Consider the following 19,110-nt stretch of genomic DNA (forward strand, 5'->3'; position numbering starts at 1 on the left):
TTCCTATTTTCAACAGTCCGCTCATTTGAGCAGGAAAACGGTGAACACCACTATCTTTGTTTTCTACCTGTCATCTGTCAGTTTCGGCTGCTCGCCGGCTCCTCATCAGCACTTCAAGATGGCGGCCAAATTGCTCACGTCACAGCAACCAATGCTGCGTCTACTTATAAGATGTCTATGGTTATAACGTCATTGCAAACACGGCAATCTGTTGCGTCCACTGCAGTTTGCTACCTTATTCATACTTTTTGTCAAGTGATTTTTTTTTAAGCAGGGTTTCATGAGGTACCTATACATAACGTTACGTTAGTCAATGTATCACACACAGTAACGTAACGTTAGACGGCAGTCAGCAGCACCGCGTATTTTAGCCACCTACAAAAAGACAAACATAGTCAAATAAAGGTCAGTTAAAATGTATACTATATTAAGAATATGTGTACATATTGCATAGGGTCCTGACATCTAAAAAGTACAACTCTGTTCATTGTTATGTTCATATATTTGTTATGTTTTTCATGTGTACGCACACATAAACACACATACAGTATGAGATGAGATCAATGAGATAAGGTAAGAACAGGATAGAAACTGCTGTGGAACTAGTTACAATGCAATATGCCATGGAAATACAATGTTAACACTTTTGTGCAAATAAGTACAGTTGCACTTGTTTTTTTTTCAAATGTGTTTATTCTGTAAAGGAATGAGTTACATGTTTAAAATGACTGGTTAATAGTGCTATTTTGAAGTGCAATGTCAGCACTATCTTTTTCCCTGCAATTTCAAATGCACTTGTTTTAATAAATAAATACAGCGTTTTAAAAGCATACACAATCTGTGTAAATATATTAGTCTGTGGTTAAATGACTTGAAAGGACTCGAAACTCAAAATGCAGGACTTGGGACTTGACTTGAGACTTTCCAGTCTTGACTTTGGACTTGACTCGGACTTGCCCTGTCTTGACTCGGGACTTGACTCGAGACTTGAGGGTAAAGACTTGAGACTTACTTGTGACTTGCAAAGCAATGACTTGGTCCCACCTCTGCTTCAAACTAAGGTAAACATTTAAATGACAAGCATTCAAACCTGCACAAGGAGTTTAAAGAGCGACAGGTAAGAATGTAGTTAACTAGCTCCCCTGCTGTGCCCATATAGATACGTATTAGCCCACACAGCTGGTTGGCTTGTTGACAAATATTAGCGAAGTCAAAACCGCCCACGTAGCGTAAACTAATGCAAGAGAAATGATTGAATTGTGTGACAAATTTCCACAATTTCATTTGTGTTTCATCTTAAAATAAAGCGTGCTTTACCAGCTACATGTCTTATCTGTGTACTTTTAGCTATGGTATTTATACTAACTATTGTATTTATATTAAAGCACAGACCAAGAGTAGCAACCATAAATTATGAAGCATTTATTAAAATCTCAACAAAGCTTTCTATTCTATTATAACCTAATCCTATATTATGGCATGCTATATGTAATATGTAAAATTGTAAATTGTTCTTAAGAAAAGCCCAGTGTTTTTAATGTCTAAGGATTTTTATTTTAATCTTCTAAAATTGTTCTTTGAGTGCAACTAGAAAGGTATGTTTCATAAACCATAATATTTTCTGTTAAAATAAAGCCAATAACAACCTTTTTGGTGGTCCCTTTTATTTTGAAAAGTAGCAAAGTATCGATATACATTTTGGTACTGGTCCCAAAATATTGGTATACAATTTTAACACTTTTTGAATGTTTGTGCAAGTTGGCACAGCTTTTACATATGGCTGTGAAAAAGGAGGAGATCTTGCTGCAAAGACAAATTGACAGAGAATCCTTCATCCTGCGTGTGTCAACATATTTGGACTGTCAGAAATAATAAATATTAGACATATCGTCTATTCAGCAATGTCATTTTATAACTTTATAGCTTCTGGATGACGAAAGAGGCTGATTACAACTAATTAAAATTTGTTTTGTTGCTGTTTTCTTTAATGGCATTTCTTGTTTTTATTTAGGAAGAGCATTATTTTCTATATCTCCCACATGAAAAAGTGTCCTGCAATATGCATTTTTTTTGGGTTTGGATCATTCCAGAAGCATGAATGCACTGCACTGTTGTGATAGACTGCAGAGCATGCCGTCAGCATGCTAAAAATAGTTTGTTTATAGATTGCAATTCTATATTGCAGGAAAAATTGTTACACATCATATAAGTATGCTGCTTGTTCAACAACATTGCACAGAGGTTGGAGAGCATAATAAAATAAATGTGGAGGAAAATGAGTATTTCCTTGGGCACGTAAGGCCGCTAATGCATGAAAAATTCTCATTAAAATAGGGCTTCTGCACCACTTTTGCACCTATCAATTGTAGACAAAGTCTTAATATTTAGTGTGTGTTATTTGTATCTTAGTAGATCAGGCCTTTCGTGTACACATTTAGATTTACTGTTCTCTGGAAAGGCTCCTTTCTTCTGTCTTCAATCGCACTGTTTGTATATTTAAATGGCTTGTATAACCTTGTTTTTGCAGGTTATTAAATCAGCTCGTGTCATGAAGAAGGCAGTGGGCCATTTACTTCCATTTATAGAGAAAGAGAAACAGGAGAAGATGGCTTTGTCTGGGTCAACTGAGGACATAGTAAGTACATGTTAAATACAGGTATGTTGCACAATAGAAATGTGTTTTTTTGTTTAGTTTTTTTTTAACAACCTAATGACACCAGATCAACACCAAAGATATGCTTGTCACAAATTAGGCTAGACATGCTTGAAGCTTGACAACAGCGAGTAATTAAAAACTTTTTTTATCTCCCTTTTTAAAGGTTTTAATAAAACAGCATCATCAAAATAAATAAGAATACACTTTAATATTCATGACAATTCAGAGCTAAGTGAAACCAATAATAATGATGAAACAGCATAAACAATCAGGTTAAAAAAAAGAAATGCATTTTACTTGAATGTTTTTGTTGGCTCACTTAAGATGTAGCGTTCTTTGCCTGCAGAATCCTTATCAAGGCACCATAGTTCTGGCCACAGTGAAGGGAGATGTCCATGATATTGGCAAGAATATTGTTGGTGTCGTGCTGGGTTGCAACAATTTCAGGTAAAGCAGTTTCTTCAGAATTTATATTAAAAAACATGCACATCATTGCAAAATAGTTCTGTTTAACATTGACTCAACTTTATTGTAACTTGGCTGTTTTGTTACCAGGGCCGCCCTGGCTAAATTAGGGTTTTAAGCATAATTTTATTCTGAGTCCCCCACCATAAAAAATTTTCACACTTTAATTGATGTGAAACAATTGTTATACTTGAATGAAGCTTTAGTTTAATTTGCTACATGTTTTGAAAACTAATTAATGGGAAATAGATTGTTTGATAATATTATTTGTGCAAAATTAAGAGTTTAACATCATTAAAACATACATTTTGAATCCATTCTAATTTCAAGACAAGCACTAAAGCTTTGTGTCACAGGAGCATAGGGAAACATTTAAATATATTCAGATCAGTGGCAGAGCAGGAAGGCGCTAGGGATAAGTTAGCGGTAACATTTCATATGAAGCGCCCTGTCCTTCATTGACATTTTTACATGTGCTTCTTCACACAAAATGGGGGCCCCCAGATCATATTCCCCTGCGTATAGCGAGGGGCGACCCTATTTTTCACCACATGTGTCACTCTACCGCAGCACCAATGACTGGTACAATTCATTCCACACAGTCCTGGTTTTCATTTTCACCTCATGTTAGGAGTGCCATTAAAGTTGAAACTGAAAAATTATTTTAATTGTAAGTTAAAATCAGGAAAAAGGATGACCGTGATAAAATATTGTCATGTCATTACAAAGAGATGGGCATGAAAATTAAATCCTGAGACCTGCTAGGGGAAACGCATCATGATATAAAACATGTTCAACTAGAATATACATTTTTTATATCTGTATTTTGTTTTACAATAAAATATTTCCGTGCCACTGCTTGCTTTATTGTCAACACGTATTTTACGTACGTCTCTTTATGAAAACAGCGACCGAGAACAAAAATAACTTTCCAGAAATCTTCTACAAAGAAGAAACAAAATAATTTAAAAGTATTGCCTAAACTATCCTATTATACCATTACAAAAAGTACGACATTAGGAATGGATCATTATGATACTCTAAATATTTGACAATGGAAATTCAAAACAATCATATTTGTCTGAACTGAAGAGAACTGTGTTGGTTGTTTTAGAAACGGGCTGGATAAGAATCTTTCAGTTCAAATCAGTCTTGTACATGTCTTTCAGGGTGGTTGACCTGGGCGTGATGGTTGCTTGTGATAAGATTCTCAGAGAAGCCATCCAACAAAAAGCAGGTACTGTACTTTAATATTAGTATTAGTGAAAAAGTACATTCCTCCTGATATTTAGACATAGTTTTTGGGAGGGGGAGAAGTACGAAAACCGTGCTCAATATGACCTCTCCGGTCGGCTACTCTATGCCGTGTTACAGGCGCTGTCTTTTGTTAAATTTGTAAACGTACATAATAAAATACAATTTAGGTGGATGCGGCTTATAATTATGTATGCTCTATAGCCCGAAAATTATGGTAAACTCTTTCAGTGTGTTTTTCTGTGTGTGCACATTTATCACAAAAACATCTAACACATGTTTTTATTCTTGTAGACATTATTGGGTTGTCTGGTCTGATCACCCCATCTCTAGAAGAAATGATGTATGTGGCCAAAGAGATGGAGAGACTGGGAATGACAACTCCTTTGCTAATAGGGGGAGCCACCACATCAAAGTAATACAAACACACAGCATGGTTTTCTTCTTTGATCACCTACATGATTTCAGTGTAAACAGGTAGTCAGTTTGTGCAACAAAGAGGTATTGTAAGAGAGAAGCTTTCTATTTATGCTTGACACGATTTTGCTCATCCTGCTAATGTCATAGGGATTTGGAGCATGTTCCAGTTAACTTTGTGCAAAAAAACTGATGACACTCTGAAAAAAGTCAATCGCAGGGCATATATACCCGGTACACATAAATACAGACATCTTTCACACTCATATTCACATAATTACCAAGTGGGAATTAACCCACTGAAGTCAAGAGTCAGTCAGTACAACGATTAGGTTTGTTTGCCATATGCTGCACACAAGTTTTTGTGTTCATGTCTTAGCAGCAGAGGTGTGGACTCGAGTCACATGACTTGGACTCGAGTCAGACTCGAGTCATGAATTTGATGACTTTAGACTCGACTTGACAAAATGTAAAGAGACTTGCAACTCGACTTAGACTTTAACATCAATGACTTGTGACTTCACTTGGACTTGAGCCTTTTGACTTGACATGACTTGACATGACTTGCCACTTTCCCCAAAATCCAAAGCTTAAAAAGTTATTTGGGAGCGCTCCGTATTTTTCATTTTCTTCGTCTGTCTATCAGCGTGTTATTCCTGTCAGCTGGTGTGCTGTCAGTACAACAGCCAATCAAATTAGAACTACGTTGTTTTCATCACACAGCATTCATCCAATGAAATTGCAGGACAACCAATGAACAAGAGTTGGTCCAACAACGTGCCAGTGATAAACAATTATGTTAAAGTTGGTTTCGTTCGGGTATAAAAACTACGACTTGGTCAACAAAAAACGAATTGCCGTATGCAAATCACGCAGTTCGAATATTACAGACGGAGACGCAACAACTTCCAACTTCGTTCGACATTTGAAGTTGCACAAAGAAGGGTAAGTTTTGAATGTAAGATAACGTTTATTGGCTAAGTAACGTGACTTTTATTTGCTGTGTAGTTAAATCAGTGAGGCTGCAAACTCACTGCTAACGTTATAACCATAGACATCTTATAAGTAGACGCAACATAGAGCGCTACTGCCTACTGGCGCAGACGAGGCGCGGGGCCGCCATCTTGGAGTGGTGATCCGCACCACTCAGTGCAATTCATTTGGCAGGAGCAATGAACTGTCAGCGCATTTAATTCATTTTACCTCACTGAATACCACTGATTTTCACGCGCTTTTTTGTCATACGTGTGTAACAGACACATGTTTTGGCGTGTTTTATTATTCATAGTTTGCTTAACAGTAATATAATATTCTTATACGCTATAAGTGACCAGACGTCCGAGATCAAAACTGGGAATATAATCCCAGAGAAGGGGGAAAAAAACGGTAAGCTATTTTTAAGTTGAAGAAACAATATGATTAGGTTATATATACATATGCGTGTATCCTACATAAACAATGTATGAATACATTAGATATCTATATATCTTAGGGACCTATAGACTGTATCTCTGTTGCTTCAGCAGCAGAGAGTTTATTTTGCCTAAAATGAGAATGCATCATAATCAGTAGTGGCTGGTGAATTTTGTTTTAGGTGGGGCTGAAAGTTTGTAAACCAAACCCCTGTAGGGGCGTCATCCTCCCCCAGAAGATTTCTTTGTGATTTTCACATACAAATATTGAAGATCTTTGATCCTTCTCAACTCTGTGGTAATATTATTTTCATAAAATACAACCAATAGTACGTTAATGTTAAATCTTACTTGTGAAAAGTAATCCCCCGATTCCTATTTTCAACAGTCCGCTCATTTGAGCAGGAAAACGCTGAACACCATCTTTGTTTTCTACCTTTCAACTGTCAGTTTAGGCTGCTCGCCGGCTCCTCATCAGCACTTCAAGATGGCGGGCAAATTGCTCACGTCACAGCAACCAATGCTGCGTCTACTTATAAGATGTCTATGGTTATAACGTCATTGCAAACACGGCAATCTGTTGCGTCCACTGCAGTTTGCTACCTTATTCATACTTTTTGTCAAGTGATTTTTTTTTAAGCAGGGTTTCATGAGGTACCTATACATAACGTTACGTTAGTCAATGTATCACACACAGTAACGTAACGTTAGTCAATGTATCACACACAGTAACATTACGTTAGTCAATGTATCACACACAGTAACATTACGTTAGTCAATGTATCACACACAGTAACGTAACGTTAGACGGCAGTCAGCAGCACCGCGTATTTTAGCCACCTACAAAAAGACAAACATAGTCAAATAAAGGTCAGTTAAAATGTATACTATATTAAGAATATGTGTACATATTGCATAGGGTCCTGACATCTAAAAAGTACAACTCTGTTCATTGTTATGTTCATATATTTGTTATGTTTTTCATGTGTACGCACACATAAACACACATACAGTATGAGATGAGATCAAAGAGATAAGGTAAGAACAGGATAGAAACGGCTGTGGAACTAGTTACAATGCAATATGCCATGGAAATACAATGTTAACACTTTTGTGCAAATAAGTACAGTTGCACTTGTTTTTTTTCAAATGTGTTTATTCTGTAAAGGAATGAGTTACATGTTTAAAATGACTGGTTAATAGTGCTATTTTGAAGTGCAATGTCAGCACTATCTTTTTCCCTGCAATTTCAAATGCACTTGTTTTAATAAATAAATACAGCGTTTTAAAAGCATACACAATCTGTGTAAATATATTAGTCTGTGGTTAAATGACTTGAAAGGACTCGAAACTCAAAATGCAGGACTTGGGACTTGACTTGAGACTTTCCAGTCTTGACTTTGGACTTGACTCGGACTTGCCCTGTCTTGACTCGGGACTTGACTCGAGACTTGAGGGTAAAGACTTGAGACTTACTTGTGACTTGCAAAGCAATGACTTGGTCCCACCTCTGCTTAGCAGTATTCTAAGAGTGATTTTTTTAATGTTATTTTATGTTGTTATTAAATAGGACTCACACAGCAGTGAAGATTGCACCCCGCTACACTTCTCCTGTGGTCCATGTCCTGGATGCGTCAAGAAGTGTGGTTGTGGTAAGAACATTTACTGTAGCGTCACACTGACTAACATACTTAACTCACTTTTCAGCAGTGCTCAAGGGATGCTAAGTAAACCCATTTTTTCTGTTTAGTGACATTAAACAAGTCATATACCGGTACAAGTGCCAGACAATTCATATTGGCAGTGGTAGTACATTGGTTTCATAGCCATCAGTACTCAACTGCCAGAATACTGATCACAGTTTAGTTAGGCGCTGTCCACACTTGAACAGTAAAGTATTGGATCATTTTGTTCTTTCATCCGCATGGCAACTTTTTGGGTGCCATGTAAAAGTATCTTTTTGGAATAGCTTTCAGAGTGGGAAAATCTGTCAACGCTGCTTTGACTTAATGTGGACAAGCTAACCACTACTTTTTGAGAATGAAGTTGCTGTCCTGTCACCTCCACATGACCAGAGGAACAGGAACTACCAGTCAACATATTCTTGAGATTCTTTTGTCTCATTAATAATGTGACTTACAGAGTGGTACCTCAATTTAGGAGCACAATGCATTCCACTCAAAACATTCATATCTCAAAGCAGCCTATTGAAATGGATTAAAATCACTTTCATCCTTGTTTGGCCTGCTCAAAACACTACAATTTTAACGTATAACATGCCTTTTTAAAAAGAAAAACAAACTTTTAGACAATAAATATTAATCAGTAATTGAATGTAATGATGTTGTACAGTTTTTTTCCAAGCAGACTGATGCGTCGTTTCCTCAAGCTGCCTTTTCCGTCCAGTGTTCTCAAGTCCACTTATTATCTGCCTATTATATATATATATATATATATATATATATATATATATATATATTATAGGCATCTTGTTTTCATAGAGTTGTTTTTTTTTGTCGAGTTATCTGGCAACACTGTCTCTGTGTAGGAACTAGGAAATCACTGTTTATGTTGCACACGGACGTATTTGAGTGACGGACCCGAGAAGTCAGTTGACATGCGATATGTATGTCTGTGTACCAACACTAATGCTAAACCGTCTAGTCCTGACTTAACAAACTGGACGGACGAAGAAATTGAAGCATGTACATTTGCATGTGTATCTGCAACTTCTCAATATTGTTATAGATAAATGTTCGGCGTTCGTGGCCGCATGCAGCTCATGTGACGACGTCGCCACGGCGAGGCTGACTCGCTGGATAGGCTACTAACCAGTAGGACATGTTTTTAATACCTTACACAGCCAATACAGTTCAAACAAGCTTCAGAAAGCTACACATACAGTAATTTCATAGGTGTGCCTACTATGAGAAGATGTATGGAAAAATATATGATCATAATAAAAGTAATTATATAAATTATTATAATCCATGTTTTTTTTGTGTCCCAGTGCTCTCAGCTTCTGGATGACAACGTGAGAGAGGAATATTTTGAGGACCTGAAAGAGGAATATGAAGAGATTAGGCAGGAGCATTACGACTCATTGAAGGTATGACAAGACAAAGCCCTACTGTCAATGTCATAAGTTTATGTGAAAATTCTGAACACAATAATGTAATACTTTGTTACTTTAAATGTCTTACTTAAATTCATCAAGTTATATTATTCTGTGCTTATTTGAATCATTCGTTTTCTGTATATGACATAATTATTTAGTTTTGTTTTTTTTCAAACAAAATAATTTGGTTTACAAGCTTAAATTAATTTTGGATTATCTTTAACCTACACAGGTTAAAAATTATACATTGAGGCTCAATGGGGTTTTATGTTGCGTGGCGTTCCTACTAAAAATAGACATGCGTTCAAATCCAGAAATCTATGTACGCTAGTAAAAATTCAGGTGTATTAAAACGTACACATGCACAAAGCCCAGCACAGTTCTATGAGCCATGCCGAAAACGTGGCGAGGCCATGCCTCCTTATAAATACACAAATCATATTGACAGTAGCCACATGCATCAGCGCAGCATGGTCTGACCAATTCCAAAGTCAATTGGAGGTGCTTTTTTTCTCGTGTTTGGAGTGACCGCAGAGCGAATGTCAGCCTGTAGTTGCAGTGTCTCCAAGAATTGAACAGCCTGAAATAAAAAAAATAAATGGTGAGGAAGAAGGTGAAGAAGATTGATGTGCGTGGCAAAAAATTACTTGGGAAATTAGTGCTGTACGGTGCACCTGGTTTGCACCTCCAAAATCTCCAGCATGTTCAGAACAGCGCTGCCAGGTTCCTGATTAGTGTGCGGAAGTACGAGCACATCATCCCCCATCCTCCACACCTTTCACTGGCTCCACATTTCTGTCCGCATCGAATACAAGGTTCTCCTTCACACCCACCACAGTCTGCACGGTGATGCCCCCGGTCAGGCCAACAGCACCATCTGCTCCCGTCCAGGACACGCCTCAAGACCATGGGGGACAGGGCTTTTGAAGCTGCTGCTCCCTGTCTGTGGAATGCCCTTCCTTGACCACTTCAGGGCTCCACAGATGGTGGATGCTTTTACAAAAGGACTTAAGACTCATCTTTTTAGGAAAGATTACAGCTAATTTTAATCTTTAAGTTGTGTGATGTTTTATCCAATTTTTCTCTTTTATTTGTTTTTATGTCTTTTAATATGTAGCTTTTTGAGATTTGATGTCAAATGAAAAGTGCATTAAAAATAAGTTATTAATATAAATACAGTTTGTGCAACTAATAACAAATTGTATTCATACAGTAGCCTGCTCATATGAGCCAAATTAGAGTTTCATGTAAAAAATATGTCAAATGGATAGGCTCCAATCCCCCACGCATACCAAAAATGACAATTCTTGTACAAAATGGACAGATAGATTTGTTTTAAATCTTTTACATTTAAACAAGCCAGCATATCACAAAGGATACAAAAGATGTTGGCTCTTGTTTGGTTACTCAGTTGGTTAATACAATACAGGAAAGCTTGCGGGAGACGTGACATCCTTCTCAGTCTCTAGTGCGGCAACCACCCGCTGTTGCTGTCCGCCTGACATGGCCAAGGATCGTCACAGGAACACATTTTGACAGCAATAGGTGGCAAAATAATTGCTTGGATTAATATATTTCCTCACAAATATTAATATGAATATGAAGCATTAAATGCATTGGAGAAAAAGTAAATTTTGTGTCCTCAATCTTTTTTACATTGTTAATATTAAATAATGGCAAAGCCCAAACAACCACCCCTGCGTGTCAACAGTGTAACCACAGCCTGTGGAAATGTGCATACGGCAGCTTTGAAGTTGTCGTGAGACAGTGCACATTTCCACGTCACTCGCGATCCAGACCCGTACGTCAGGTTTTTGTGTGTACGCAAGCTTCTTATCTGAGGGCCATGTTGTTATCTAAGACTGCACTGCACAGAAACACACCACAACAAAAACAATTGTGGTGATTAGGTTATACCAATTGTACCTGACCAACAGTCATCTTGTTTCATGTCTTGTACCTCATGTCAGAAAGGGAGGGAATGTTTGTTCTCTTACAATTAGCGTTTATTACGCAGTTCACTTTGGATCTCAGAGTCTTCATCATGGAAGCGCTTCAGAAAATATGGAACTCAATAACACCTCTCAGTGACCACCAGGAAATGACTGCAACAAATACGATTAAGGTGTTTAAAGCCTTTTAACGCTGGTTTTAACTGATTTATTGCAATAATTTACTTTTTATTGTAGCGCAGGTAAACCTATTGATTGTTACTTTTAATTTTACTATCAGTTACGCATAGAATTGTTGCCACAACTAATACCTACCGTTTGTTGTATCCTGTTCTGCGCTGGAGAAACCAATTTGTACCGGTAATGTATTCCTCAACAACAAGAACTTTAATGGTACTTAAAATTGTTAATTCTTTGCCATGCCCCACTTCAAGATGTTTTCCTTCCATTGTGTCAACTTGATCAAATCTGGAAAATAACATTTTGTGGCAAACTCTGTATTTCACCATTGTTTTAAATATTGTCCGTATTTAATATATTGTTTGTGCTGAGCTGCTTAAGACAGTGTTGTTAATTAAGATATAATGATAACCCAGTGTTTCCTTGTTGAGTCAAAGTTTGACTTTCTGGTATCTGGAAAACCTTTGATTTTTCTCGCTCATATACAATAAAACAATCATTTGTTTAAAACAAGCATAATTAGTTTTTCCTGCATTTTTATAATGGAAATAATATCTATGGTCAACAACAAAACTTGATTAATCACAAGTTAACATTCTAAATCTTTAATCTGCAATTATTCGCAATTAAAAAATCAACCATTGACATTCATGCAATAAATCACAGTAAACCAAAGTAAAAATGACCTTTTAGTCCATGAAAAGGGTATGAAAACTTCTGTCCTCAAGTACACAATAATGAAACAGACTTGCCTCTCATTTTAAAACGCTCACTTTTTCCTTTTCAGGACCGCCGGTATCTGTCGCTGTCTCAAGCCAGAGAGAAAGCCCTGCATATTGACTGGCTGTCACTGAATAAACCAGGTAGGTTGGCCTGTTTTTCTGTCTATATGTACTAATGACCATTTTACATTTTGGAAAACTTTTAGGACAACAAATAAATACAAAATAAATAAATACCAAACAAATGTTCAAATCCTGAAATTAAAATGATCCCTCTTGTATTTGTACAGCAGTTGTCATGATCTGTTACAACAGTTTATGTTTTATGTTATTTATGTTGCCAGTGCTCCTAATCCTCCTTTGGTTACGTTTCCTGTTCCTAGGAACATGAGTGTTATTCACACCTGTTTTTGTTTTATGATCAGTGGTCCCACCTGCTACTACCGTAATCATGCCTCTTTTTATGCCCATGGGGCTGTACACTCGGCATGATCGCTTTGCTCGCTTTATGCGACAGTTACTTTGTTCCAAAAAAAATTATTGTTCAAATTTATACATTGTGTAATAATCCCAACCTGGAGAGAGAACAGTTCAAGTAAATAATTTAAAGCGCCCAAATCTAACAGGCTATACATGCCCATGAGAAGCATTCTGACCACTACTGCCTTCCTACAATCCAACTTCCTGTCAGTTTCAAAAGTAATGCAGTGGAAAGGGTGACTAGTATATTGCATAAAAACGTTTTGATGTCTTTCAGTGTGTCCTCAGTTCTTTGGCAGCCATGTGTTTGAGAAGTACGACCTGACCAAACTATTGGATTTCATCGATTGGAAGCCTTTCTTTGATGTCTGGCAGCTTAGGGGAAAATATCCCAACCGAGGTTACCCAAAGATTTTCAATGACAAGACAGTGGGTATGTATCCATATTTTCGCCAGGTTATCCAGTCAGCCATAACAATACATATGCTGCTTTTCTAGTACACAGTTGCCACACACTGTTTAGCACAATTTGATATGACTCAACTTGGGGCATTTGCTTGTCCTTTTCAAAATAGTATGTTATAGGACAGTTTTGACAGTTCGAATGAGACAGGCAAACATCAACAATTAAGATGAACGGTATTATCTTTTATTAACTTCTCAGCATGTAACTGTTGAGCTAATGCACAGCAATAGAGTCAACAAACTTTAGCATCTGTGTATATTTTTGTCATTTCTGTGTATATTTTTGTCATTTCCTGCTGTCTATGCTCAACTATACCATGTTCTGACAATGTCTTGGCAATTAGCAGTGCATTGGGTCACATAACTCCTAACAGTAGCTCCTTTGAATTCCTTCTAAGTCTATAACAAGATCTGATAGCTCAGTTACAGCTCTTGTTATTACCAAATCTGTGTTATATGCAGTGTTGGGTTAGTTATTGCAGAGCAGTTACTAGTTACTTCATTTCAAAAGTAACTCAGTTACTAACTCAGTTACTTACACCAAAAAGTAATGCGTTACTGTGGAAAGTAACTATTTAGTTACTTATTTTTTTCTTCTTCTTTTTTTTTAAAGCTCCCATTAATGCCCTTTTAGCCTTCATTTCAGTACTGTTATTGCACTGGAGAATAATACAATCTGTTGATCAACTTGACATGCATTTGCATCACTGAACTCTGCTAAGCAATGTGCTCTACATACAACACACAAAGACAAAGATATGTTACAAAGGCCAATTTGTTTCTGGCCAGAACAAATTGACAAAACTATTTTAAATAGCTGCAACATAACGTACATAAGTAACAAACAGCATAATAACAGCATAGATGTAAACCAAGAAAGGCACACACTACATACACAAAGCCTAACCAGGCATTTTCTTTACTGAGCAAAACTCTTTATTGTCGGCCATAAACACATCACCAAAACATTAGTAAAAAAAATGATATCTAGCAAAAGTGGTCATTTTCTGCAGTACAAACCAGACCAAAAGCTACTTTGTTATATCAACAGCAGCCACTCGCTCTTTCTCACGTGTGCCAACACTTGCACATATGGCACTTAGCCAGTGATGAGTTTACAGCCACACAAAAAGTCAGACAACTCCAACACCACACATAAAGTGTAATTCCAGGTCGTTACACTATGATTTACCAATCAAATGTGTGCTTATTCTAGTGTCATTTATTAGGAATCTTAATTTATAAATATTAATTATTAAATGCTGTTAGTATATTAAATAAATACTAATAAAAATATATTTTTTACAAACAGGAAGTTGCAGGAATGTACACATGATCCCCTGCTTACATCTCATTGTGCAACATGTGAATGTTTTAATGGGAACTATATGAAAGGGGTACAAACTATTTCCAAAGCAGGACCTCCACCCAGACAAACAATACGAGTACACAGTTCATGAAAAACAATATTTGTTGTTATTGTCATTGTAAGTGGGCCTAAACACTTATATTAGAAATGGAAATGACTGCTGTCATTTGATTATAATAATAAGAGAATGTTGTCTGTGTATCTGTGTTGGCCCTGTGATGAGGGGGGGACTTGTCCAGGGTGTACCCTGCCTTCCGCCCGAATGCAGCTGAGATAGGCTCCTGCGACCCCGAAAGAGACAAGCGGTAGTAAAAATGGATGAATGGATGGAGATTGAACTTGTTATTTAGTGAGGTTTGGGACAGGTGTGCTGCTGGTGTAGCCACAGTGTGCACGTGTGATGTTGCTCACATGGGCTCCACTCATGCTCAGGGAGTTTTTGCGTTTGCTCGCACACATGAACAATTAGAGTGACAGAGTGTGTACCTTCAGCGGTGAATGATGAGAAGAGGCAAAGTTAATCCTTAAATGGTGGAGGTGAAGTGGCATCAGAGTCTCTGTCTCTCTTTACTAGCTTCGTCGAAGCATGTTGCTATGTAGCTTGTTTCAGCAGATTTGAATTGCTGTTTTGGGCAGTAGATGGGATCTTTGATCCAAAGCACAATTTACATTTAACTAAAATGTTCTTTTCTTTGTGCTCGACAAAAGAAAAGTAGTGAAAATATCTCCATGTTAGCAAACTCGACTTCTGGCTCCGCCATGATCAGACACGCCCCCCTCCCCTCCCTCCCTCTCCTCCCCTCCACACTCACACACACAGAGCGCACGTCTCTCTTCTCCGGCTTGTGACACAAGAAGAATCAGAACGATGACAGAGCAGCGCTCCGATAAAACACACTTTATACTACATAAAAAGTAACGTAAAATAACGCAGTAACGCATCATGTAGTAACGGTAACTGAGTTACTGAATATAAAAAATAACGCGTTAGACTACTAGTTACCGCAGAAACTAACGGCGTTACAGTAACGCGTTACTTTGTAACGCGTTAGTCCCAACACTGGTTATATGTGTTTTATGTTGCACGATTGCACCAAGAAAAATTCCTAGTTTGTGAACCCGTTCTCAAACAATGGTAATAAAACGATTCTGATTCTGATTCTGATTCTGATATTGACTCAGCCTGACAGACCTGGAACATTGAACATTTACTAGCATTAGCCCGTGTTCGTACTTGATTCTGGCACTGGTAAGGTCTGTCAGTACCAGTGTTGATAATAACGGCATTAGAGTATAACAGCGTTACTAATGGCGTCATTTTTTTCAGTAACGAGTAATCTAATTAATTACTGTTCCCAATGTTGCAACACCGTTGCCATTACTGAGAATGTGAAGTGGCGCGTTACTACAGTTTGGTTGAATGAAGCGCAAAATATCAGGTTTCGGCCACACATCAAAGAGCAAGGGTGGGAATGACAAAATAGTTTGCACTAGCGGAGAAATCTGCTGAAAAAGGGACATGATACACTAGTATCTTCCCTCATCTCTGTCCGTCGGCTGTCAACGCTCGGTGAGTCCGCGCGCACACTGACACACACACCCCTCGCCTCAGTCCTCAGTAAACCAATGCTGACGAAAATGTTGACATCCATCCATCCATCCATTTTCTACCGCTTATTCCCTTTTGGGGTCGCGGGGGCGCTGGAGCCTATCTCAGCTACAATCGGGCGGGAGGCGGGGTACACCCTGGACAAGTCGCCACCTCATCGCAGGAAAATGTTGACAATCATATGTAATTTAATCTTGTAGATAGCTGGGACAAGTTTGTAATATATCCAATCACAGTTCTTTAATAGTGTCAAATATGAGAGACTGGCGAGTTTTGGCGACGAAGTAGAGCCAATCAGATGTTTTTTCTTGTCAGATGAGGAAGTTGAAATTCTTGCCAGTGGCACCAAAACAAAAATGCGTGGATTTAACATGTTTCACTTCATTATTTGTGAACAGTGAAGAAGACACCTTTTATTTTTGACGCTATATGAAGCCATCAGCATGTGAACCGTCAATTGTGACATTTACACAACTGTAAGTTAGCTATGTGTATTTGCTGCTTCTACCCCACTCATAAACAAATTAGGATGAAGGCATGCATCGTAACTCCATTTCACAACACGCATACACACCTGCTTAGCCAGAGGTTTAGCATGAAGGTAGTTTTTAAGTTTCTCTGTGTAAATAAGTGGAGAATACAGAAACTTTGAGGTATGATACAGTTGACTTGATAATAAACTAGTTTAAAAAGAACGTTTTGTATTATTCATAAGACTACAGTACTTTTTAGTATTGTAAATATTGACTTTTACGTGTGAAGTTCTATTTAAGGTTAAATTCAATTTAAGAATTATGACATTAAGTTTAGATAAATGTTATGGTTGATAAAATGTGGATGAAGGATATAGCTGACGAAGTGCAGTCCACTTCTCCAGGTTGGAGTTGGACACAGACTGTAGCTAACGACCAAATTCAATGAATAAGGCAGCAGTGTTACTCCACTATTAGCATAGTAATTAAGTGCTGGAGCACGATGGAATAGGTGTTGCCCACTACATATTTCTGACTTCCCCCTCATATATGCCTGCCGAGAACTACTTAAATGTGCCCTTGTGTCTTTTTACCTAAGTTTACATTTTTGGTACCGTATTGGGCTTTGTACTTTCACTGTTTGATTTTACTTTTACAGAATATTTGTTTAAAAAAAAAAAATTATTTATATGCATATCATATGGCACACTGCAATCAATTGAGTTCAGATAAATGCCAAATGTTCTAAAATACTGTATATAGTGTTTTTATTCTTTGATTAGTTAATATAAATATCTTCGACATTTAAGATGATATCAAAAACATAATAGCTTATAATATAACAAAATGAAAAATAACTTCTGTTATTTTGCTGGGTAACTAGGTACTCTTACAATGAGATAACTGAGTTACTAACTTAATTACTCTTTGTGAGAAGTAATTTGTAACTATAACTAATTATTTTTTTAAGGTAAAATGACCAACACTGGTCATTACATGGCCAGTAGGGCCGTGGCAAACCGGGCAGTGGAAAAGGGGAATAGAAGCTCTGACTTATTATCTTTGAAACAAGTTTAAACAATCCTTTTGCCATTTAAAAAAAAAAAAAAAAATCTGAATTGAATCCCCAAGAATGTAGGTCTGAAGGTAGGAGATTGTATGATAGAGTAAATCTTTTAAATCATTTCATTGTGGGCCACATTGCAGTTAAGCCTGCCCTCAAGGGTTCGATTGAAACTGTGGAAACAAAATAAATATATAATCGATTTGTGACACATTGTCACCAGCCCTGTGGTACTCTCACAGTTTGTATTCACAAAACTTTTTAACTTTAACAGCCAGGTTGCTACAATGATTAGGAATAAAAAAATAAAATCCACTATACTTTGCTGGTTACCGGTAATCTTCTTTGTTGAAGCGAAGGGTAGGGGCTCAGTGTTGACAACGTAGTTACTTTCGAATGTTACAAACCACGCAACGCTTACACTTTGCTTTATTTGGATTCATATTGAGCTAGCAAAATTAGAAAAATATTTTGTAAAAAGGTGACAAAACGCAGCACTGACATCGCCAAGAAAGCTTTGAGAGTTGAGGAAGCAGGGGAACATTCAGAGCATTTGGAGCCCCAACTGTAAAATCTACGTCAAGTTTAATAGGGGTCAGGAAGAAGCCAGATGACAAGATGATGACATCTCAACTACAAGGAAATAGAATACACAACTCATAAAGACTAGGGGCCTGATTTACTGAGATCTAAATACCTTGCGCTAAATTGAGTGTGCAATCTATAAAATAGCTTGTACTATTAGTGGGCATGTTCCGCGTGATTTACCAAGACTGCATGAAAGTGGTGCAGACCGCCTTAATTGAATGAAGATTTTGCGTCTACTATGCGGGGCATCACCACAAAGACACTCATTTACTGCACATTCATGTTATCATGCCCCTTACCTGTGGCGTTTTGCTATGTTTACAAACATGCAGGAGACATGTACCACTTTTTATGGTAAGTAAATTTTATTTATAAAGCGCTTTTCACAGATAAAATCACATAGAGCTATACAAAAAATAGGTGAATTAAAAGAACAATTAAACTAAAACAACAGAGGCAACACCATGAAAAGGATAAAAAGTGGATTACAAATGATAGTTAAAAGGTTCATTAACTAAAAGCTTTACTAAAAAGAGAAGTCTTCAAATGTTTCTTAAAAGTGTCAACACAGCCAATCTCACGGAGGGACTGGTGCAAGTTATTCCAGAGTGTGGGGGCTATAGCCTGAGATGCCAGGTCTCCATGGGTTTTAAAATGAGTTTTTGGGATCTTTAGGAGACCCTGGTCTGAAGACCGGAGGCTGCGCCCTGAAGTGTAGGGGCATAACAAATCAGTGATGTACTGAGGGCGCCCACCATGCAACGCATGGAAAGTCAGGACTAAAATCTTAAACTCTGTGTGGAATTTGACTGGAAGCCAATGAAGAATGTATAAAATGGGGGTAATATGGGCTGTTCTGGGTGCACCGTTCAAAAGTCTGGCAGCCG

The 19,110-nt window shown here is 37.5% G+C and overlaps 1 protein-coding gene across 1 annotated transcript in view; it reads left to right on the forward strand.

The window, feature by feature from the left end:
- mtr (5-methyltetrahydrofolate-homocysteine methyltransferase) overlaps nucleotides 1–19,110 on the forward strand; it is a 70,514-nt gene that overhangs the window by 41,642 nt on the left and 9,762 nt on the right. Inside the window, exons 21-28 of the mRNA XM_061967118.2 lie at nucleotides 2,528–2,635; nucleotides 3,003–3,103; nucleotides 4,291–4,358; nucleotides 4,670–4,790; nucleotides 7,775–7,856; nucleotides 9,215–9,313; nucleotides 12,242–12,317; nucleotides 12,934–13,089. Of these exons, the coding sequence (XP_061823102.1) occupies nucleotides 2,528–2,635; nucleotides 3,003–3,103; nucleotides 4,291–4,358; nucleotides 4,670–4,790; nucleotides 7,775–7,856; nucleotides 9,215–9,313; nucleotides 12,242–12,317; nucleotides 12,934–13,089 (811 nt within the window). The remainder of the gene's footprint in view (nucleotides 1–2,527; nucleotides 2,636–3,002; nucleotides 3,104–4,290; nucleotides 4,359–4,669; nucleotides 4,791–7,774; nucleotides 7,857–9,214; nucleotides 9,314–12,241; nucleotides 12,318–12,933; nucleotides 13,090–19,110) is intronic.

Source organism: Nerophis lumbriciformis, linkage group LG11, assembly GCF_033978685.3.
Source record: "Nerophis lumbriciformis linkage group LG11, RoL_Nlum_v2.1, whole genome shotgun sequence".
NCBI classification, from domain to species: Eukaryota; Metazoa; Chordata; class Actinopteri; order Syngnathiformes; family Syngnathidae; genus Nerophis; species Nerophis lumbriciformis.